Here is a 24668-nt window from a genome sequence, read left to right as displayed (position 1 = left end):
TGAACAGTAGAATATTTTCTGTAACATCCATCTCATAAGACCTCTTCATGCAGGCTGTCAGGCACAACTGTATTAAATTGCAGCACAACTTCTTGTGCTGCCCTGCAAACACTCACCCTTGTCAACACATTCTCTTTTCACTGACCAACCTTTGAGCTAACCGAGTAGATAATGCCAGATATCTCAAGTCAATGGATCTCCAGTATTAAAATTCCAGGACAATGGATCAATTTCACGATCAAGAAAAATTAAACGAATCAAGTTACAACATATGCCAAGGTTTCATACGGAAACAAAAAAAATCATAGAATACTTTATTTCTCAAAGCACTGCTAATGGCATGATATACATTGTGAGCTATTACATAAGTCTGTATCCATGGTAAAACCTGTAAAACCAATATTAGAAAAAAGAAAAAATTAAACAAGCCATTGAATTTTTTTAACACCTTTATGACAATCACTGTTGTAGGCTCAATTTTTTACTTTACCAAACATAAATAACCAAGAAATATAGATTTGTATGCTACTTCTTAAAAACTAGTACAGCAACTAGTAACACATCCTCCTACTGGAATTTCACTTATATACTTCAGCAATTCACTCAAATTTTATTTACAAAACTTAATCCTACACTGAACACAAAATATTAATGTTGGACCCATAGATAGATATAATTTTAAAAATCCACCACTATTGACAAGAACTACACCTAATTGATATGGCCAAGTAGAGCAACCCGACCTTACTTCCCCCTCCCCTCATCCTACATGAAGGTACAGGGAGGACTCAATACAAATTTTTGCTCACACTTCTGATTTCTGTGCAAGGTCCAATGAAATCCCCAAGGGCAAATTTATAGACCCTGATTCAAATGAATGTGGCATATCTGTGAAAGTGATTTTGACTACAACCTTGGTGCATTACCCTGGACCTGATTGGTGTAATAGGAGACAGATGACAACATTATCATGAAAATGCCGAGATGGGAAGGCAAGTGGACATGTCCTTTGACAGTCACCCCACATATAAGATAAAAATTCAAGTGGTGCCAAGTGAGAATAATATCTATATACCAACAGCTTATTCACCCTTGTGCCATTTACCACAATGCCATGAGGCAGCATTAAACCTAGTGGCAGTCAGTCCCCCTTCATTTACTGATAAAAAAAAAAAAAAAAAAAAAAAAAAGTCTACATTTTTTCCGATAAACCTCCACATAAAATCACCAAATTCACATTGAATTGCATAAGCCTGTCAATTTGTCACTAGGAATTTCATCAAGCCTTGCTTGAAAAACAGAAATGCAAGCTATTCGCTCAACACCACACAAGCTGGTCTAAATCTAACCAACTGCTAGATAATTCTGGGACTCGCATGCAGAGTTGGGATGCACAAGAGGTGAGGGCATCATGGGGGCAGGAGTTGACCTGTCCTCACTCTAGCTCCAACAATAATGCAATGGCAGATTTTCAAAATTAAATCTGTACATCAGTACTTGGCAGTTCATACAGTTCAAGGCACACAAACACATGCAGTTTCCATTATGAAAAATGACTGCAGAAAAGGATGAGAATAGGAATGATAGGCTCCAGTGCCTTGTGACCGCTCAATTCATCAGTTCACATTTCATTAAAAAAAGTCTTATAGTTCCCCATTTCAAATTGTGGGGTACATATTTTTAAATTCAACCTCTAATTTCAAGCTAACCCTTTTTTCTTTGGGAGGGGGGAGTGTTAAACCCTGTTTGACCCAGGCAGTGGGTGGGGGACAGGTAGGGTCCTTCATCCACAAGCAGCTAGGAGAAAAAGGAAAAATGGGTGTTGGATGGGTGATGGGCTGGGTGCCTTGGCTGGCCTCTCATACAAGTGAGAAAGAGCCTTTTGGTTTGTATGTATATCACTTTATTAGTCAATAGGATCCACAGGACATCTGGAATTATTCACAACAGTTACTCTTGTGCTTGATACTGGTTACAAGAGAATATTGGTTCCTGCCATTTTACATTATACGGAGATTGTATTACTGTTTATTGTCATCCAGGAGGTGCTCAGATAAGAGGGAGGGTGGAGGGGTGTGGAGTGTATTCAGGGATGGAATAGGTGGAAATGATTTTATGCCTTTCCCTTTTTGGTCACCTCCCTTGTAAGGGGGAAAAAGCCTTGGTATATGTATCATTATATATATATATTTTTGCATTAAAATAATAGTGAGGGCACAGGGAGGGAGGATCACTGAAGTGGCCCTGCTGTGGATGTACTGTCTCATTGCATTACTTTTGACCTGGGCAGTGGGCAGGAGACCAGGATGACCCTTCATCCACAAGGAGCTAAGATGACAAGGAGACAAGGGTGGTGGAATGGGTGGGAGCAGGTGTACGCCTCGATTGGCTACGACCCTTACAAGAGGGAAGAAGCCCTTGGTACACCATTAGTTTTTTAAGACTTATTTAAGCCCATGGTCAAGTATTGCATTGTCATACATTCGACTATTCATCATTTGTTATAACAGTAGTCAAATTCCTTCTAATAATTAATCTGTGCTTTATCCTTTATCGCATAACATCCTGGTCCTGCACTACCCAATTTGTTACTTTTGTACCATGTTACTTCTATGTGGATTACTTAACCTACTTCATGAAGAAACTCGCATATATCTTGTATATTTAACAAAATAGAAATTTATTTTGTTTCTGTATGTCTGCTAGAGAAACTGCCCACCCTCTTCAAATCAAAATCACTGGCTATTGCCCAAGTTGGGATTATTAGGGTTAGAATAGAATTTCCCCCACAAGCAAGAAATTAGTTACCGTTAAATAATACATTTTCTTATGTCTAAATACATTTTATACAAATAAAATAGTTGGTTTCCATTATTGGACTTTAGTAAGGACAGGATTGGCTGGTGGACCCTTCTTGACATTCTCTACAATCCAAGGGTGGGTTTTGATTTCTTCTCCTGTTAGTCTATCCTTTGGGTTGTGCTGCAGCAACTGAAAAATGCATAAATACAAAATTTACTGCAAGTAATGATACACCACTTAATTCAATGTATATTTATACTTAATTTCTCACTCACTTCAAGATGCTTTCCCAATCTCACTCTCCTCATTAACAGGGCCACATACACTAAGTGCCCAAATCCCCTATTCCAATCACACCTCAACCCCACCATACAACCCATCTCATCACTTACCAGACTCTCTCCTTCCCTTCCTCACCCTTCACCATACTTATTACACTCCAAAACTCTCCCTTTCAGTTCACTAAATGGTAGCACACATCCTTCTTCTCATAAAACTATCCCCTGCTTTTGGATTTCATCTGTACATTCAAGTACAATGACCCAATTACTATTTGCAGAACAAAAATAAAGAGGGGTAGCACTAGTCCCCTGTCATTCAGCCACTTTCCACAACACAAACGGGACCCACTTGCAGCATTCTTTTCCCCCAAGAATGGGGATTAGAAAAGAAAGATATGGAGCCTTAAGAAGTGGTAAAGAATAGGTTCAAGGGAGCAGCAGAAAGGATGGAAAACAATAGAAGCCTTTCAACATTCATATACGAGTACAGATTCTACTCCAAGATGTGATATGTGGCTGTCCTCCATGTGGGTGCTTCAAAATGGACCTTAAACTTATGACTGCAAGTAAAACTAGATGCAACCAAATCATTTTAATCATGATCAGTCATAGATGAAAAGAAAAATTTAGTTTGTTTTACTTTCTTAATGTGGAGCTTTGAAACTAATCCCATGGTCTTATGCACTCCCTTCACTAAACATAGCATTATTATCATCACCATACCTGGCAGACAAGTTCCTTTGCTCCTTCAGGGAAGTGTGCTGGAAATCTTAAATCCACTTTGGCTATTCTTCGGAAAGTTTCCTTTTGAGTTTGGGACTCAAATGATGGTTTTCCCACCAGGAATTCATACAGAAGAACACCAATACTCCATATGTCGACTTTCTCATCATATGTTTTACCTTGGACTATCTCAGGAGCTAAGTAATCGACTGTACCGCACATTGTTGTTCGTCTGTTAAGGGAAACAAGTAAAAAATATACACATTTTCACTTTAATCTGTATGAATATATCGCTACAAACAACAGATTATCACCTTCCACATATGGAAATATTTCAGGTTTTGTTCAATATTTGTATTGGTATGATGACCAGGAATATACTTGCTTCTACAAATATGTATATACATACCAAAGGCCTTTTTCCCCATACAAAGTGGTGGCCAAGTCAATGTATATACCATCCTACACACACCCAAAATCCATTTGTTAGCCCCCATATCTTAGCACATTGTGGAAGAAAGGTCAACCCTGCTTCTATGACCAAGGAAACATTGGAAGATTTATTCAAAACCTAAAACTCAATAAAACACCAGGCCCAACATTTAGCATCCAAGAATTTTGAAGAAAAGAAGTGTAATTATACCATCCAATTAGAAGAGGAAAAAAAAAAATATATATATATATATATATATAATAATAATTATAATAATAATGATAAAATACATATACCAAAGGCTTTTTTTTTCCCTTACAAGGAAGGTAGCCAAAAAACAATTGCAAAAAAACCACTCCCACCCATTCCATCCCCACATACTCCACTTCCATCCAACCCCTTCCCTCCCTCCTATCTTGGCTCCTCCTGGATAAGATAAAATAAAATAAAATAACAACAACAATAATAATAATTATAATACAAACATTCCAAGGGCTTTTCCCCCTTACCATCCTAGCCTCCTGACAGGGGGAAGTTTGTGATGTTGAACCATATCACAAGGGAGGTAGCCGAAGTCAAAGACATAAATCCATTCCCATCCATTTCATCCCCACATACTCCACTCCCCCTCCCTCCCTCTTTTCTTGGCTCCTGGATGAAGGGTCATCCCTGCATCTCGCCCACTACCCTGTCTCAGAAGCAATGCAGCAAGACTCAGCACATTCACTGCAAGGTCACTTCATTTAATCGGCAACCCATCCTCTGTCCCCCTTATGCAGAAGAAGAGAAGACTGGGAGAAATGCCTTCAGGCTGTGTCACAATATTCACATCCACTCCCTTCCAATTTGCTACCATCCTCTCCCCTTGTACATCTCATCACCTTACTTTTACCCACTTTTAGCTTCAACTTCCTTCATCTCTCCTCTGATCCTGCTACAAGTGCAGTGTTGTTATCAAACAACAACTGGCTTATCTCCCATTGTTCTCCATTTTCTTTAACAATCTCCAATCCCCAACCCATTACCCTTGCACTTACCTCTCGCACCACCCCATCCATCTATACATTGAACAGCCATGGCAACAACACACCCCTGACGAAATCCCACTTTTACCTCAAACCAATCACATACTACATTTCTAATTCTAACACAAGCTCTACTACTCTCAAAAATTCTTGACTGCTCTTAACAGCTTTCCTCCTATCCCATATATCTGCAATACATCCCACAGTGCCTTCCTGTCTAGCCTGTCATAAGCCTTTTCCAAATCCATAAAGACCTTTTCCTAGCTTTCTCACATATCTGCATTACCACCAAAATCTGATCCACACCACCCCTACCTGTCCTAAATCCACTGTTCCTCTCCTAATCCTCTCAATCAAAACCCTCCCATAAGCATTCCCAACTACACTCAAACTCATCCCAACTGACACTTGTCCCCTTTCCCTTATAAAGTAGAACTATACAGGCACTCCTCCAGTCCTCTGGCAATCTACCCTCTTTTAAACTTTAAACAACTTCACCAGCCAGTCCACCATCACTGTACCTCTTTTTTACACTCCATATGACACCCATCTAACCCAGGTACATAGGTATAGTTAAATGATAAACGAACAAGTAATTAGTATATAATAAACTGACAAATAAATAATAAATGGAAATCAAGCAAATAATAAATAAACAAAAATAATACATACAGATACATACATACAAGGAAGGTAGCCAAAAAACAAAGGCATAAAAACCATTCCCACCCATTACATCCCTAATACACTCCACTCCCCTCCACCCTCCCTCTTATCTTGGCACCTCCTGGATGACGGGTCATCCCTGCTTCTTGTCCACTGCCCTGGGTCAGAAGCAGTGTCGCAAGACACAGCACATCCACAGCAAGGCCGCTTCATTAAATCCCCTCATGCAGAAAAGGAGAAGACGGGGAGAAATCCCTTTGGGCTGTGTCAAATTTTTCTCACACATACTACCTCACCCATTCCACCTCTTGCATCACATCATCCATATACAACAATTCTTCATTCACCCATCTGTCCTCTCCCATCCTTCCAAAGCCCCTTTCACCCCATCCATCTATCTCATCCTAGGTCACCCCCTCATGTTCACTCCCTCCACATCTGCCTTCCATACCTCTTTTACTAGTCTTTCTTCACTCATTCTTTCCATGTGTCCAAACCATCCCAATACTCTTTCATCCACCCTATCTCACAACTCCCTTACCACCCCTGTTCTCCTCCTCACCTCCTCATTCCTCACTCTATCCAGCCTAGTAACCCCTATCATACTTCTCAGACACCTCATCTCAAACACATTCAACTCCTTCTCTCTTCCTCTCTTATGTTCCATGTTTCTGCCCTATACAGTCCCGTTGACACAATCACTCCTTCATGCAATCTCCTCTTAGCCTCCATTCCCAAATGTCTATTCCTCATTACACTTTTTAATCCACCAAGCCACTTACTTGCTTCTCTGTCTACATTCTACCTCCACCCCCACTCCTCCCTTTCCCACTACATTTGCACCCAAGTATCTAAAACTATCCACTTCCTCCAGTCTCTCTCCCTTAATACTCACTTCCAATCTGCTGACCTTCTCCCCTTACGTTTACCCACATTTATCTTCAACTTCCTAAACTCTGTCACTAACTTCTTCAATCCCTCCTCTGATCTTGCTACTTGCAGTGTCATCAGCAAACAACAGACTTATCTCCCACTTTTCTCCATTTTCTTTAACTGTCTCCAATCCCCAACCCACTACCCTTGCATTTACCTCTCACACCACCCCATCCATGTATAAATTGAACAGCCAAAGCAACATAACAGCCCTGGCAAAGTCCCACATTTATCTCAAACCATTCACTCTCTCCATTTCTGATTCTAACAAGTTCTGCTACTCTCGTAAAAACTTTTGACTGCTCTTACAAGCTTTCCTCCTATCCCATATATCTGCAATATCTCCCACAGCTTCCTGTCTATCTTGTCATAAGACTTTTCCAAATCCATAAAGGAAGGAAGGAAGGAAAAAAAAAAAAAAAAAAAAAAAAAAAAAAATTCCTAAGCTTTCTCACATACATCTTACAACAAATGTCTGATCCACGTAACCCCTACCAGTCCTAAACCCACTGTTCCTCGCCTATTCTTCTCAATCAAGACCCTCCCATAGGCCTTCACAACTACACTTAAACGGATCCCTCTGAAACTACTACTCACACTTGCCCCTTTTTCCCTTGTAAAGTGGAACTATACAGGCACTCCAGTCCTCCAGCACTCTACCCTCTCTTAAACAAGCATTAAATAACCTCACCAGCCAATCCATCATGTACTTCCTTTTTTTGGACACTCTCTTAATAATAATAATAAAATAATGACCATCAAATATAAATTAACAAAAATACGAGGGGACCAGGAGGGAGGGTCACAATGTAAATATAAAGTGTCTAGCCCTGCTGTAGATATGCTGTGTCTTGTTGCATTGCTCCTGACTTGGGCAGTGGATGGGAGACAGATTACCCTTCATCCACGAGGAGCGAAGATAAGAGAAACGAATGGATCACTGCTGGAGTGGAATTGGGAACCCAGCCTTGGCTGGCTCTCCCCCTTTTAAGGGGGAAGAACCTCTTGTTATATAGACATGGCACCATATAATGAACCAGCAGGGGTAACCCATCTTTAGCTGTTGGGTCCTGCCATGGAAGTACTGTCTTGTTCTACCTCTGAAGACCAAGTGCCAGCCACTCTGGGCTGCACCTCCAGCTAGAGCTAAGAAGGTTGACATGTTTTGAAAATAGGCAGCTGGGAAATGATCATCACTGCTATTCATCTAACAGGGCCACTAGTAGCAGGTATTCATCATCAGTCCCAAGAAAATATACAAATAATGGAGAAGTGGGATGAATGGAACAAGAAATGAGAGGTGGAAAGGTTGTGGCAAGTTAAAACATCATTGAAAGAGGTGGCTAGCATGCTACAAGATGTGTTGAGCAGGGAATATGAACACTAGTGGTGTGAATAACCAGAACAAATGTCTATATACCAGGGCTTCTTCCCCAGAGACCCTAGACCCTCCATATTATAATGAATTACTTCAATTATTTTCCCCTTTTGGGACGTAGAATAGATATCTGTTATTTATGGTCTTGCAAGATGGATGTAGGAGATAATCTCCCCCATTGCACATGTAACCTATCAATACCATCTTATTCTCTTTTTTATTCTCCTAGGAGATGGGGCTGCTGAGCCAGATAGCCAATGGAACGGCATCATCACCCCCCCTTATAAGGGAGGTAGTCAAGTTAGAACAAGTGTGGTAGACAAAAATAAGGATAAACAAGTTATGGCTGCAGAGTAAAACAGAAGATAGAGCAATACCTATGATAAACTACTAGAGAGAAACTTACCTGGCATCTGGAGAGTGAACAGACCAACCAAAATCTGCAATCTTGAGTTGCCCATCACTACTGATGAGAATGTTCTCTGGCTTGAGGTCCCTGTGGATTACGTTACAGCTGTGGCAATACTGAAGAGCACTTACCAGCTGATCCACCCAAATGCGAAAAAAAGATATATTTAATCAATAAATATATAAAACAATGTCGCTATATTTTAGTTAACTATTACTACACCATATCATTATTAAATCTAACTAGGAAAAAAAATGCAAAAGGCAAGATGAAATTGAATTAAAAGGAAGTACAAGAGGGGAGGTTGAAAATAGAAAACTTGTTACAGCAGACAAAACACACAAACACACACAGAAGTTGAGAGAAGTGTGGGAGGTGGTGAGGAATAGAGTGGAAGTTGGGATGGAAGATGAATGAGGGTGTTTTAACGACGAAGTCACAAGGTGTGCAAAGGTTGTGTGGAACAAGAAGTATGGGAGGGAATAGAAGGAAGGGTAGCAAGTGATGGGATGATGAAGAGAAGCCACAAGCATTCAAGGCCTAGTTATAAAGTACAAGAGAAAAATATGAACAGTATAAAGAGAAAAAAAAAGCGAAACAAAAGATAAAGGAGGCAAAAAGGAGACCAGATGTAAAATGGGGAAGTATGACAATTTTTATAGCAATAAAAAGCGGTTTTGGAAAGAAATCAAAAGAAGAGGGGGAGGCAAGTCAAGTAAAGAAAGGGTAAAAAGCACAGATGGACATCCACTGATGGAAGAGGCATGAAAAGGAAGATGGGTGGAGTTTTTCAGAGCTGTTGAATGCGGAGGAGGATAGGGAGGGATTGGTGGTTTCTTACTCTATCCAACCTTAATCCCTGCTGTACTTCTCTGACATTTCATCTCATTTAACCTTTTCCCCTCTGCCTCTCTTACATTGCAAGTCTCTCCCCCTTACAATGCCATTTGCACAATCTCCCCTTCTTACATTCTCCTCTTTGCATCCATTCCCAGTTGCCTATTTCTCATAACATTTTTTAATCACCCGAGGCATTTACTTGTCTCTCAATCTACAATTTACCTCCACTGCTCCCTTTCTTGCCATATGCAACCCTAAATACCTAAAGGTTTCCACTTCCTCCAGCCTCTCTCCTTTGAGACTTACTCCCAACTCGCTGCCATCCTCTCCCCTTATACATCTCATCACCTTGCTTTTACCCACATTTACTTTCAACTTTCTCCTATCGCATACCTTATCAACCTCAGTCACTAACCCCCTTAATCCCTCCTCTGATCCTGCTACAACCAGTGTCATCAGCAAACAACTGGCTCACCTCCCACTTTTCTCCATTTTCTTTAACAATCTCCAATGCTCTGACCATTTACCTTGCCTTTACCTCCCACACCTCTCCATCCATGTACACATTGAACAGCCATGACAACATGACAGTCCTGATGCACTCCCACCTTTACCTCAAATCACTCTCTCCATTTCCCATTCTAACACATGCATATACCAGTGGTTCCCCCCCCCACCTTACAAGGGCGGTAGAAAAAAGGGACATAAAATCCATTTCATCCCCACGTACTCCACTCCCATTCACCCCCGTCCCTCCCTCTTATCTTGGCTCCTGGATAACTGGTTATCATTGCATCTTGCCCACTGCCCTGGGTCTAAAACAATGCAACAAGACATAGCACATCCACACCAAGGCCGCTTCATATAATTGGTGACCCACCTTTCCATCCCTTCATACAGAAAAAGAGAAGATAGGGAGAAATCCCTTTTGGCTATGTCAAAATATCACACTTATACTCACTTTGTGTGTGCGTGTGTGTGTGTAATTTATGCCTTTGTGTTTGATGACTAAGATCCATGGCAGTCAAGGTATCCAGTGTCACTAAAGACAGCAGACATTGTATCAGCCATAGTTCTAGCCTACTGCAGTATGTTTATGGCTTTTATTTTGAAGTTGTAGTACTGGGGTATCATTGTGCAGTATCAATGTCAGGTGATCAGCATATGCGAGAGCTCCGAGTTTAGGATGGGGAGGTTGTATGAACACTTGTGATAAGTGTTCCTGAAGATGTAGTTCCTCAGGCTAAAAAGACACTCACCCAGGACAGACTCACACAGATTGGGGGGGTCAGAGGACTAGTGTGGGTAACAAAATAGAGGGATGGTACATACAAGAAGAGGTTCTACTTGTAGGATGAACTTGAACAAATTACCTGATCTGTAAAGCAAGCAGCCTGATGTTCTGTGAATCTCTTATTAGGTTGTGCATGTAGAGTTTTGTACAATTCCCCATTCTTTGCATACTCTAGGATGAGATATACACGACGATCACAATAAAAGTAGCCAAACAATCGCAGGATGTTAGGGTGTCTGTAATAAAAAACATTCTGATTGACATTTTAGACAAATATTTACAGACAGGAAGTGATCTAACAAGAGGTGTTCCACTGTGACATCTCAGATTTCTAGGATTAACAAAAGAAATAACATGCAGGGATGGAGGCTTTATTAATGTGTAATGTGCATTTTGCTCGTTACAGTTTAGAGCAAAATGTCACACTAACAAAGTCTCCTTCCTCTCATGTAGTTTTTTATATATTAGTCCGCTATTGCCAATTGCATACATGATACACAGTCACCAGTACTGCATCACAATAATTAAAACTGACCCACTCCCCTACATACAAAGATTAATTATTTCAGAAAATTTCATGTCTTCCAACTTTGGTCAAATTGAAATATTCTCCAAACTGCAAAGAAAAGTTTGCATATTTTAAGTCACCTTGAGAATGTTACACTACCTGAGGTGAGCCTGAATTTCTATCTCCCTTCGTAGCTGATAAGTGATGCCACAATTTTCAAGCACACTTCGGAAGAGCACTTTCATGGCCAAAATCTTTTTAGTTTTCTTCTCTCGTACCATGTACACACTACCAAACTTCCCTCTGCCAAGGGGCCGTCCAACTTCAAAATCATCTACACTCCATGATGTCCTGCAAGGTAGTCATTAATACATCCCAATAACTGCAATGAACTGCTTACAAAACTATCAACAACTTACACAAACATTCTTTAGTCTGAAATAACCAAAGTTCACTGACCCTCCATATCAAAATAATCACTTTAAACTTTGTTTTTCTTTTGGGACCAAGAATAGATATCTGTTAGCAGTTGTCATACAAGATGGATATCAGAACCATCTCCCCATTGCATATGTTCAAAACCTATCAGTACCCTCATCTTGTCCTCTTTAGTCAGTGACATTTAAACTACTAGTCCCTCTGTGTAAACAGTATCAAAGTTGCCTGCACACATGTCATTGGTCTCGGTACCTTGTTTTGCATGGCCTAGACCAATTTGTCCCCCCACCCACTGCTCCAGTCAAAAGCAATACAGTAAGAAATATCCTAGGCCTCAGATTTGACATGCATATTCCTTAAGCCTACAAACAAAGAAGCTAAGTTAAAACCCTATCTGACATCTTTTTCACCCCTGCTCTCCTCCTTACCTCCTCATTTCTCACTATCCCACCTTGCCCCTAACATACTTCTCAGACATTTCATCTCAAACATGTTTAAAATTATTACTACAGCAGTCTATTTTGCACTCAAATAATCTAGGTAAGTATCAGTCACCTGAGGCCACTAGGAACTGAACCAGCACTGATGCCTATTGGACCACAGCAGAACATTCCAATTAATCCTAACTTGTTTAGCGTGCATATTCAAATTTTATCTCCAGCAACTCGGTAAGATGCAATAATACATACCCACTTATACCTTCCTTTGCTTTGTTCTCAGGCTTTGCCGCCACAGAATTGGAAGTCCCAGAAGTACTGGTTTCATTTGACGAGACACATGCCCCCTGGTCAGTTTTCTCTTTATTTTGTGATTCACTTTGGGCAGTCGAGTTTTCTTTCTTTTGTGATTCTTTGTCCAAAACCTTTTCCTGTTTTTCACCAGTTGAATTTTCTTTCTTTTGAGATTCTTTGTCCAAAACTATTTCCTGCTTTTCACATTTGCCTTCCGCACCATCACTGGAAGATGTACTGACAGGCTGAGCAGTAGGTTTAACAGTTCCTTCACTGGATACATTAACAACTGCCACCTGAGACACTGTAGGAGTTGTAGTTAAAACAGCTTTGACTTTCTGGGTTGGCAAGGTTTCTTCACTTTTCTTTGGCTGTCCTGAAATAGTAGGTTTCTTAAAACTAACGGCTTTCTGAGCAGGAGATGCCCTTTCAGTCTTCTTTGGCAGTCCAGATACCGAAGACCCTTTCCTAGGAACAACTCTTTGGGAAGGAGATGAATCACTTTTCTTTGGCTGTCTGGGTATGTAACTTTTATTTGGAATTACTCTTTGGGAAGGAGACATCCCTACAGTCTTCTTTGGCTGCCCAGATACTGTGGACAATTTTACCGGGACAGTTTTCTGGGATGGAGAAATGACATCTGTTTTCGATACACTGGAACCTTTCACTGAAACAATAAGAACTATGAAAGAAAAAGCTAAACAGAATGTAATGGTACATTACAATAGATAAAAATCACTTATTTCAATCACACTACTTCCACTGTTCACCCATCTTGGATGTTCAAAAAGAAATAAAATAGTTGAAATATCTTACAATGATTTGTGCCATCAGACAATGGTTTCCTCTCTGCAGGTTTGACAGTCACAGTAGGTTTCTGGTATGTTCTACTAAATGAAGAACTGTTTCCAGTCCTATTTGGTCCTGTAGAAGGACTACCTGTTGAAAGATTTACCATGTTATCTCACCAAGAGGATTTGTTAATAGGAGACACAAAAAATTAAGTTTTGCAAAGGCAGAGAAAAATAAACTGCATGAAGGTGAGAAAGAAAATGATGTGGTTAAGAAAAGAAGTCTGGGAGTGGAGGGGAAAAATAACAAGGATAGAAAGGGGAACAAAAGGGAATAGAAGGAGAGGGAAAAAAAAAAGGCATGCTACCATATCTACATATATATACAAAGAACTTTTTCCCCCTTACAAGGGAGGTAGCCAAGTCAAAGGCATAATTCCATTCCCACCCATTTCATCCCCACATACTCCACTCCCATTCACTACCCCTCCCTCCCTCTTTTCTTGGCTCCTCCTTCATCCATGTGTCTTGCCCACTGCCCTGGGTCCCCAGTGGGCAATGCAGCAAGACAACACATCCACAGCAAGGCCACTTCATTTAATCGGCAACACCCCCCTGTCCACTCATACAAAAAAAGAGAAGACTGGGAGAAATCCCTTCAGGCTGCATCAGAATATCATTCACACATATTCCCTAACCCCCATCCCCCACCCACCCTTTTCCATACATCACAGCATCATCCATACACAACCATTCTCCACTCACCTTTATCTTTAGTCTTCTCACTTCCTTCCTCAACAGACATCCCCCTCTTTTCCAACACCCCTTCTACCCCATCCATCCATTTCATCCTTGGTCATCCCCTCATGTTCAAACTATCACCTCTACCTTCTACACTTTTTACTAATATTTCTTCACTCATTCTTTCCATGTGACCAAACCATACCAATATTCTTTCATCAACCCTATCTCTAACTCCTTTCCCACCCCTGCCCTCCTCCTCACTTCATTTCTCACTATCCGGCCTAGTATTCCCTACCATACTTCACATGCATTTCATCTCAAACGCATTTAAACCGTCTCGTATGTTCCACGTTTCTGGCCCATACAATGCTATTGGCACAATCACCCCTTCAAACAATCTCATCTTAGCATTCATTCCAAAATGTTTATTTCTCATTACACTTTTTAATCCACCAAGGCAATTACTTGCTTCTCTCAATCTACATTCTACCTCCACTTCCACTCCTCCCTTTCCCATCTGAGAGGGGGAGGGGGAGAGAGAGAGAGAGAAGAGAGGAGAAAGAGAAAGATGCAAGAGAGGAGAGAGGATAAATAAATATAAGGGGGACCCCAATTTGTTTAATTAGGCTCTCAAGGCTGCACCTCCAAATGTAAGGAAGGAAGTTGACAGATACAGACAGGTGTCAAGTGTAGTATTATCTCCAACTTCCATCAAACAGGACAGCAACATGCAGGCCCCTGTTTATTAGATTACAACACTATACTATATATCTATATACCAAGAGCATTTTCCCAGTTGTAGGGGAGGTAGCCAAGTCAAAGTCACATACCTACTCCCACCCACTTCACTCCCCTCCCCTCCACCACCCTTTCCTCCCTCTCATCTTAGCTCCTCATGGATGACAGGTCATCTCTGTATCCCACCCACTGCCCTGGGTCAGAGGCAATGTAGCAAGACACAGTACATCCCAGCGAGGCTGCCTCACTTAATTGGCAACCCCCATCTTCATCCCCACACGCAGAAAAAGAACACTATACTACAAAACTGGAAAAAAAAATTAATTTACCTTTTTCATATATATTTGTGCTAGGATATAATGGTTTTCTCTCAATATTCCTGCCAGGTATTACAGTTCTCAAGTTTCCTCTGTTTAATGCAGCCTTTTCTTCTTTTCTACCATACAAATTTGTTGAACCTAGGAAAGAAAGCCTCAACCTCTAAATTTTTAGTACACATAATTTATCCATAAACAACAACCTTTAACTAAAATCAAATATTACTTGTATATACAAGTGAAGAGGGAGAGAATGTATATACAATACCAACTTACAAAAATTACCACCAAAGTATACTACCATAGGAAAGGGCAAAAGTAGCCACTGTGAAACTGGCCACTGTCTTCATTACAAAGCTAATTGTTTAACAAAATAAAGTGAGGAATTATACAAAGACATAGTAGTTGGTTATATTTCCATCTGTCATAATTAGGTATGTAACAAAGACAATGGCCAGTTTTACATGTGGTTACTTTGGACCCTTCCCACAGTACTATTTTCATATATTACCAAAGTCATGCACTACTAGGTTAATAATCACAAACCAAATTAATGATGCATTATTACATTTTGTACTCCATTTAGTTCTTAATATCTATTCATATTAAAGACCTTTCCCTACTAGCAATGACCACTATGCATGTCTACTTAAGGACATGGACTCCCATATATAGATATGCAGTTACAACTAACAAAAGTTTCTCATCTCTCACCCTGAACCCTTGACTGGGCACTTATCCCAGATTTCCCCATTATTGGCCTTGGGTTCCTGGCTGCATGAGGGGCTGCTAGGTTGGTTGCAAGTTTCTGACATGCTGAAGCACTAACACCCAGCTGGGTCACCTTGGCCCGAATATTCTCCTTCTCTTCAATTTGAGACATGACCAATTTTGGTCAGTTTCCTGAAACCTAAAAAGGAGAGGAATTATCACATGCATATTAAACATATCTCATTTAATTAATACTTTCTGGTCCAATTTAGCAGTAAATAATCATGTTCTATTTAGGGGTATGCCATCTTTATATGGTCATCTCTTGCTGCACTGTATTTCACTTACAAAAAACACATTTCCTCTATGTAGATGGCAATGAACCAAGGTTTACCAGTACTTCCTTGAGGCAGTGCATCTTTTGGTAGTGGAAGCCAATGCAGATCTAAAATATAGCAATACTGACACTTTCAAGCTGTGTTGCTAATTTAAAGGATGGAATTACAACCAACAAGTACAACTTCACCATTGCCACCCAAAACATCACTAAGTGAACTTCCACACCATTTTATCCCCACCTCCACCCAGAGGAGCAACCTCAAGGGGCTGCTACTTGGTCCTCAGAACATGCCCAGAAAGTATCACCTGTTCTTCAATCTCATCTATACTTTTTCCCCCCCAACACATAAGGTCAGCATTCTGACACCTGATGTCCCACACTTTCTCCTAGCTGGTAACATCCAAACCAACCCAGACCCTTATACAGTGAGTCCTCATTATACGGTACATATGCATTCCTGAAAACCTTACCACAAATTGAAATTACCGTATACTGAACCCAAGTTTCGACTTATGGCAGACGTATCTTCTCCCTGTTCTTTCCTCTTCAAAATAGCTGATTTTACCTCCAAAACACAAGCGGATACCGTATCTGTGAATTTTTCTTACCGTAAATAGAATCAAGGGTAATAATTACCAAATACCGTAACTGTGAATTTACTGGATAAAGAATTACCATATAAGGACTCGCTACAGGCTAAACATACATATATCAATAAGCCCTTTTCCCACTTTTAAGGGGGATGGACCACACATGGCCCCTGGTGAATTGAGTAAAAGAAGCAACTAATGTGTGGATGGAATGAAAGGCACTTTAGGAAGTAGGCATTTTGGGAAGAATGCAAAAAATTAAGTTATGTGAAGGAGTGGTTGTAGGGCAAGAATGGTTTTGAGATTGTGTTTGAGAAATAACATACAAGTTCCAAGAGTGGAGAGTGAGAGAAATGTGGAGACGAGAACAACAAATATGTAAAGTTGTTTGATAGGACAGAACAGTATTGAGGCCGTTTGAGCATATGGAAAGAATGAACAAGCAAATTGTGAAAACTAAGAGGATGGATTAAGTTTGAGAAAACAACCAAGAACAAAATAGACAAGGTGTATTAAGGGGCTTTGGTTGCACATGTTTCCTGATTAGTGAAGAGTACAAGAGATACAAGTGAACAGGGGGAGATTGTGGGTGGATAAAGGGATGACACTGCATGAAGGAATGTTTCATTAGTTTCAGTGCATGAAGAGGAAAATTGTCATATTGTGAAGCAAAGGAGATAAACCAACTCTGGCTGTTAGGCCCCACTGCACAGTTTTTGACAAGCACCAGATGTCCCCATAAAAAAAAATTATATTGTATGTGTACACAGATGGAGGTGGTACAGGAGGTAATGGGCAGGGAACTGGAAATGGTTTGAAACAGTGGAAAGATGGGTAGTGAGCCAGTTTTTGTTTGCAAATGGCACTGTTCTTGTGGCAGGTTCAGAGGAGAAATTAAGATAGCTATGATAGAATTAGGGAAGGTATGCAACAGGAGAAAGTTGAGGGTAAATGTGGGTAAAAGTATATGGGGAGAGGATGGCAGCAAGTTGGAAGCATGACTTAAAGGATTGAGGATGGAGGAAAGTGGATAGTTTTAAGTATTTGAGATTACATGTGGCAGGAAATGGAGGAGTGACAGTGGAAGTAAACTGTAGACCGAGAGAAGCAAGTAAATGTCTTGGGGGGGTTGAAAAGTCACAAGAAATAGGGTTCTAGGAATGGATACAAAGATTATATGAAGGGGTGATCATACAGAATACACAGTCTGGGATGGAGACTAGGAATTTCAGAGAGTGTAGGGTGATCTAATAGGTGTTCAAGTGTATCAAGAGCTTTAACAAGGGTGACACAAACAAGGTCATCATATTAAGACAAGGGCAGGACTCACAGCTTATCTATCGGGGTGCCGTATCCACTTGGACATTGGCCATCATGGAGCTCCATTCCTGTCTACACATGGCTCTTCTTAACAAGATGACATTTGTTACTTCTTCCCCTACAGATGTCCTTAGCCCATCTACATATTTTCTGCATGGTCTTCTTACCATCTTCCTTCTATTTCCCCCCCGTTAGGCTCACGTGTTCTAATTGTCGTTTTCTCACATGTCCTACGAAGTGTAACTATCTTTTCCTGATAGTTTCTATTATTTTCCCCGTGTTCCTATTTGCTGCAGTATTTCTTCATTTGTTTTAAATTCTGTCCATGAAATTTTCAGCATCCTTCTCCAAATTCACATTTCTATTGCTCTTATCCTGTCCTGCATTTATTTACTGTCAAAGTTTCACATCCATATAACAATACTGACAGAAGTGTAACATTTTACTTAATTATCTTTCTTGATCTAATTAATTTTTTTTTGTTAGTTACTGTCAAATTTTGTTGAAATGCCATCACTTTCCCCATCCCAAGTTTACATGCTTCCCAGGTAAATGAATTGGTCCACCTATGTCAATATTCTTCCTTCTACTCAAAATTCTTAGCCTTGGGCATTCTTGTTTTTTCGTCATCATCATCATTTCTGGACTCACAGTAATGGATTTAAATTGGACAAATTTAGATTTAAGAAGGAAAAATATTTGCAAATGGGGTTACCAACAGTGTGTTCAATGAATGGAGTAGAATTGGTAACCATGTAGTGAATGCTGAAACTATTGTTAGTTTAAAGAAAAGGTTAGACAATTTTATGGATAGGGATGACAGATGGTAATGGACAAGGAACTGCCTAATGTAGGCCTTATGGTCTCTTGCAGTTTTCTTCATTCTTATATTATGTTTGTGATGAAGTGTCTGAGAAGTATAGTAGTGGTTACAAAGTTGGATAGAGTGAGAAACGAGGAGATGAGGAGGCCAGCGAAGGTGGAAAAGAAGCAGGCAGATGGAGCTGATGAAAGGTTTGAATACGCAAAGTGTCTGGATCTGTTGTAGTTTTTGATATACGGTATCAAACCTGGCCACCATTTGAACAATTCTATCAATCCAATTGCCAGCGTGTTCTGGTCTTCTATCAGGTAATTTTTTACACTGGATATGAAATAAAAGTGAAATGCAAAATATATGTATGATTACTTTTACTTATTCACAAATTATACAAAAACTTCGTAATGATACAAGGGGTTCAAATGGGGTCAGTGCCTATGTTATAGCACGCAACCCTCTTTATATGTGGGGCACTTGTACGTGCCAATGCCACAGGTGCCATTTTTTATATTACTATTTATCTGGCTTCACATTCATTTATTTTTGCGTGAAGGTTTACAAGTTATCATGAGCTACCTATCTGAATCTTACTTAGGATTAAATTTATGGTGATGGCACTACTTCCCTATGCCATTACTACTTGTATGTGCACGACCCTCGACCTTCCTTGCTTTTAGACGGTTTCTTGCATGCCTCCACCATACTCCACATTTTATACTCAAGGGGTCTTGTATTTCATTATATAGCTTGTGACCAAATCCAATTTAAATATATCATGGCACCACAAGGTATCAACCAAAGGCAGTTTTGACATGTGTAACTATCGTAGGGATACGTGGATGAACATTATCTAAAACAGGCTTTGAGGTGCTGCTACAATTTTCAAACTGTCTATGAAATGCTCTCAGTAAAACTAACAAAGAACAACCTTACACTGGCTTTGTCTATCATTCCCCAGTCACCAAATAGGATGAATTCCACCGTTTATCTAAATCTTCTTGAATATCTAATTGGTTTAAGCGATTAAAATGTTTGTAAAGCATACCCGTATGATAAAGGTGACTACTCTGCCATGAAAGCTGATCTGTCAGAAGAATGGCTACACCAGATTAGTGAAGCAGATGGTTTAGAACACCAATGGCTGCTGTTCAAGGAGAAAATTAAAGAAACAGTGACAAGACACATACCAAATAAGTATGCTCTGAACTTTCTGTGATGAAAGATAAATCTAATTTAGACAAAGATACTATAGAAGCTATAAAAAAGAAACAATGTCAAAGATACATGGAAACTCGGGATTGTAACAAATAAGGATTACACAAGGCAGCAAATAAAGTTAAGAAATTGCTACGTAATAACAAAGATAGAAAATTGTGTAGCATAAGAAGCAAAAATGAATCCTAAGAAATTTTGGAAGTATGCCAAGAGTAGACTGAAGACTACAACTAACATTCCTAAACTTGAAAATGAAAATTGAGTAAGAACCTGTACACAACTGACATTGAGAAAGCACAAAAATTATCCAAATTTTTTGCATCAGTCTTTACTAGGGAAAGTGACACTGATGATCTGACCTTTGAGCAGCAAGTTCCAGAAATTAACCACCTCAACCAAGTTGAGGTATCACAGAAAGTAGTGCCATAACACCTGACAAACCTGAAAATTGAGAAGTCACCAGGACCTGACTCAATCTATCCAAGAGTGCTATGGGAGATGAGACACAAGATAAGTAAAGCTCTATTATCTATAATAACACTCTCCAGACTGGCAGAATACCAATGGACTGGAAGACAGCCAGTAAGTGCTATTTTTAAAAAAGGTAATAAAAAAAGAATGGAGAATGGTTGTATATGGAAAATGTGATGCATGAGGTGGATTGGACGGGGGAATGGGGGTGAGGTAGTGTGTGTGAGCAAAAATTTTTGACACAGCCCTAAGGGATTTCTCCCCATCCTCTCCTTTATGTGGGGGGGCGGAGAGGGGGGGTCTCCGATTTAATGAAGCGGCCTTGCTGTGGATGTGCTGTGTCCTGCGACACTGCTTCTGACCCAGGGCAGTGGACGGGGTGCAGGGATGACCCGTCATCTGGGAGGTGCTAAGATGGGAGGGAGGGTGGAGGGGTGTGGAGTGTTTTCGGGGATGAAATGGGTGAGAATGTTTTTGTGCCTTGTCCTTTTTGGCTACCCCCCTGGTAAGGGGAAAAAAAGCCTTGGTATATGTATGTAATAAAAAAAAAAGAGCCAAAAATTACAGACCAACAAGTCTCACATGCATTACTTGTAAAATATTAGAAAAAATAATCAGATTAATATATCTAATTATATGAAGGAGAATAATCACCTAAGCAACAAACAATACAGATTTATTGAAGGACGTTCCACAACTCTACAATTACTCACGGTGCTTGATATCTGGACATTAACTCTAACAGTGGGTAACAGTGTGGATGTGATGCATCTCAACTTTATGAAAGCATTTGACAGTCCCCCACTACAGACTAATGACCAAACTAAAAAAAAATTTTAATAACTGGGCAAATATACAGATGGTTTGAGACATTCTTACTTGGAAGCAGTTATTGTTAATGGAGAATCTGAATGGCAAGAAGTGTTAAGTGGGATACTACAAGAAAGTGTTTTAGGACCAGTGTTTTTCATCATCCACATCAATGACTTGCCAGATGTCATAAAATACGTTTATGTATTTGCTGACAATACCAAACGGTTCAGAAGTATATCAGGTCCAGATAACAACATACTCCAAGAAGACATAAAACACCTCTATAAATGGTCTGGTTAAGTGGCTGCTAATACTACATTCAAGCAAATGTAAAATAATGCACTTAACCCCTTCAATATGGGCCAAAATCTTGCGGGCAGCATTAGCTGCCAGACGTGCGATGTTGCGTCATAATACTCGCATTATAAAAAATAAAGTTACCGCTGTATTGCTCGTTCTCTTTCAACCGTGAATTTTGATAACCATAGAAAATATGATGAAGCCAGTTTACAGAGTATGGGAGTCACGCAGGTACAACTACAATATATATAATCAAGACGCTGACATCGGCATCCTCGCATACCCACTTGCTCCTCATGACACCTATGTAGGCATCATTGTATCGAAGGGGTTAAGTGGGCAACAGGCTGATAACAATTATGATCACATATATAGCACGTATAACAGTTCAGAAGGCATAATTCAAGCAGAATTAAAATATACACAAGAACAAGATCTAGGAGTATTAGGACAATAAATTGAAGTTCAAAGGCTATATACAATGTAAAATTAACAAAACAAAGCCAATCAAATTATGGGTGTTACCCATAGGAATTTTAAACACATGGATTTAAAATGTTTTGTTCAATGTTTTACAGCTATGGTAAGACCCAATCTGGAACATGCCCAAGCAGTCTTAAGTCTAGAGCCCTTGGAGGAAAAAAGATATTAGCCATAGAAATATGTCCAAAGAGCCACAAAAATGATTCCTGGTCTAAAGAACCTAACATACGAGGAAAGATTGAAAAAATTAGATTTACCATCATTAGTTTATAGAAGAGACAGAGGAGATATGATAATAGATATACAAGTAACAATATGACAAATATGAGGAAGCAGCACCACTTTTGATGACTAGGGAACAAGTAACCAGGGGACATGAATATATAATTACAAGCTATACAAGTAACAAGAGGAGAGCCAAAAAATTGAACTATTTTACACAAAGGATTGTCGAAGTCTGGAACAGCTTGCCTACTAATGTAAAAAATGCTCTTTGTTAGGCTTCCTTCGAAAGTCGTTTGGACAAGATTATAAGATATCAAGTTTAATTTTGAAGCAACTCTCAATATTACCATATAAATGATCAACGAGTATCTAGATGTAGAGGCCTTTTGGCCTACGTCCAGTAAAAACATAAGTCAACCTCGGTAAATATTTGTTCTAAAGTGTCTGGTAGTCCCAAGGCTCGAGTACTGCTGCCAGCTATGGTCTCCATACAAATAACAAAGTACAAGAAATAGCCAACCTAGAAGCTATCCAGCATTCCTTCACTGCAAAAATTCAGGGAGTACAGCACCTAAACTATTGGGAAAGACTAAGCCAGTTAAAACTGTACTCTCTGCAGAGGAGAAGGGAATGGTATATAATTATTTATGTGTGGAAAATCCTGGAGGGCAGAGTGCCAAATGTGGGGATAGTGTCAAACTATCATCCGAGAAAAGGAAGACTCTGCTACATAAAGGGTACTGTAGGCTACGTTCAAAGAGCGAGGACAATAAAACACAACTTCACTCACAATGGACCTCGTTTGTTCAACTGCCTCCCAAGAGATCTCCGGGACCAGACAGATACTAGCCCGGAGACTTTCAAGAGAAAGCTGGACAAATGGCTGGATGGGTTACCAGACCATCCACTGATACCTGGATACCCCTACAGCCACCACAACACCCTGCCAGAAGCAGTACAGAACCAAGGACAACTTGGAACTTGCGGAAGCCGACTTCAGCCGTGTCATTAACAGACAAAATTACCGAAAGTAAAGTAAGTATACCAAGGAGACGTAAACTGGTTCGTATCAACAATAAACTATCTTCAAACTATGGTTTCGCTTAACGACATTCATACATATTCTTTTCATATTTTATCTAAATATTACATACAGCAAGCATTATAGCACGAAATGAACATGTATATATGAAAAATAAATCAGATATATATCTGTAATTCATTGGAATTTTTCGATTTCCGAAACCCGCAGTTTAAATTCTGTACTCCAGGTCTCAAACATTCAACATTGGACAACCTCATAACTACAACTTATTTTATTCATACTGTGTATATGTCAAAATGAAAATGCTAATAATTAAAATCACTAGCATACCTTAACAAGCTGAACTAATATCGTAGTTGTAGCCCTGTATGTACCAAACTTTCAATGCTTTTCAAACCACACAAACAATCTGACGTTTAAATACCGTTGACCCTCCTGATTGGACGATGGGAACTAAGGAAGTGGTAATACTTTTCGAATGTACATTGTAAAAGATAAATTAAATTAATAGTTTTTATACATCAAATGATAAACATAATATATATATATTTATCTTTTATATGATTACTTGTTTATATATGACAAAAGCTCAAAATTATATATTCATTAATTATTATGGACAAAAACTTAACGACATCACAAAGCTAAATGTAAAAAAAGAATTGGGAGTAAATATGAAAACGGGATTTATGTATACCTATTATATTTCACACAAAAATAATAAAAGCATATCAAGATAGTCAAATAATTTACAGGTAATTACACAAGGGTACTGGATGAAAGAATAGTAGAAAATATACAATATGAAAGTGTGAAGACTATGAATGTAAAATGTTTTCAGCTAGACACATAGTTTATGGGATAAACGTAAGAAACAGAGAAATTAGAAAAGAAAATCGGGGAAATAATTATCAAGAAAATGAAAACGCAAGTGTAGAGATGGATAAAAAGACACGACAAAAGGTTCCAAAAAACATAACACGGTAAGGGAAATACAAATCTGAAAAATCCAAAGAAAGCAAGGATAAAGAAACATGAATTATGAAATACATTAATTTAGATGAAAGGATATCTTAAAGACAACAAAATATATAAAAACAGGTATTACAAAATAGTAGAAAATAAGGAGCATGGGACATAGAAGGAATTATAACATTTTAGTAGTATTAGCAAATCTATAATAACGTTAATGTGTCATATGTGCACTGATTGGTATTACTCCTGACTGTCTCTGGTCCCCTTAACCCCTACGTGTGTTGTCTGTGTAACTTAGAATAGAAAATC

At 39.4% G+C, this 24668-nt stretch overlaps 1 protein-coding gene across 4 annotated transcripts; it reads right to left on the bottom strand.

Annotated features, from left to right (window-relative positions):
• Positions 1–300: 300 nt before the first annotated feature.
• On the bottom strand, positions 301–23831 carry LOC143038041 (uncharacterized). 4 transcript variants are annotated; one of them, XM_076206902.1, is made up of 10 exons: positions 23715–23831; positions 15766–15961; positions 15064–15192; positions 13278–13400; positions 12420–13128; positions 11452–11643; positions 10864–11020; positions 8648–8784; positions 3807–4038; positions 301–2991 (listed from the first exon to the last, which is right to left on the bottom strand). In XM_076206902.1, exons 2-10 carry the CDS (start codon positions 15932–15934, stop codon positions 2872–2874), a joined length of 1968 nt encoding a protein of 655 aa, XP_076063017.1. In that variant the 5' UTR covers positions 15935–15961; positions 23715–23831; the 3' UTR covers positions 301–2871. The 4 variants fall into 4 exon arrangements, with proteins under 4 accessions (XP_076063017.1, XP_076063019.1, XP_076063018.1 ...); XM_076206904.1 differs by having other exon boundaries at positions 23809–23827; XM_076206903.1 differs by lacking the exon at positions 23715–23831 and adding an exon at positions 23130–23244.
• Positions 23832–24668: the final 837 nt, after the last annotated feature.

The sequence above is a fragment of the Oratosquilla oratoria genome, chromosome 23, assembly GCF_046742065.1.
Source record: "Oratosquilla oratoria isolate Oo_2021 chromosome 23, ASM4674206v1, whole genome shotgun sequence".
Lineage (NCBI taxonomy): Eukaryota > Metazoa > Arthropoda > Malacostraca > Stomatopoda > Squillidae > Oratosquilla > Oratosquilla oratoria.
Note: the sequence above shows the minus strand (reverse complement) of the source record. Positions and strands in the feature narration are given on the sequence as shown.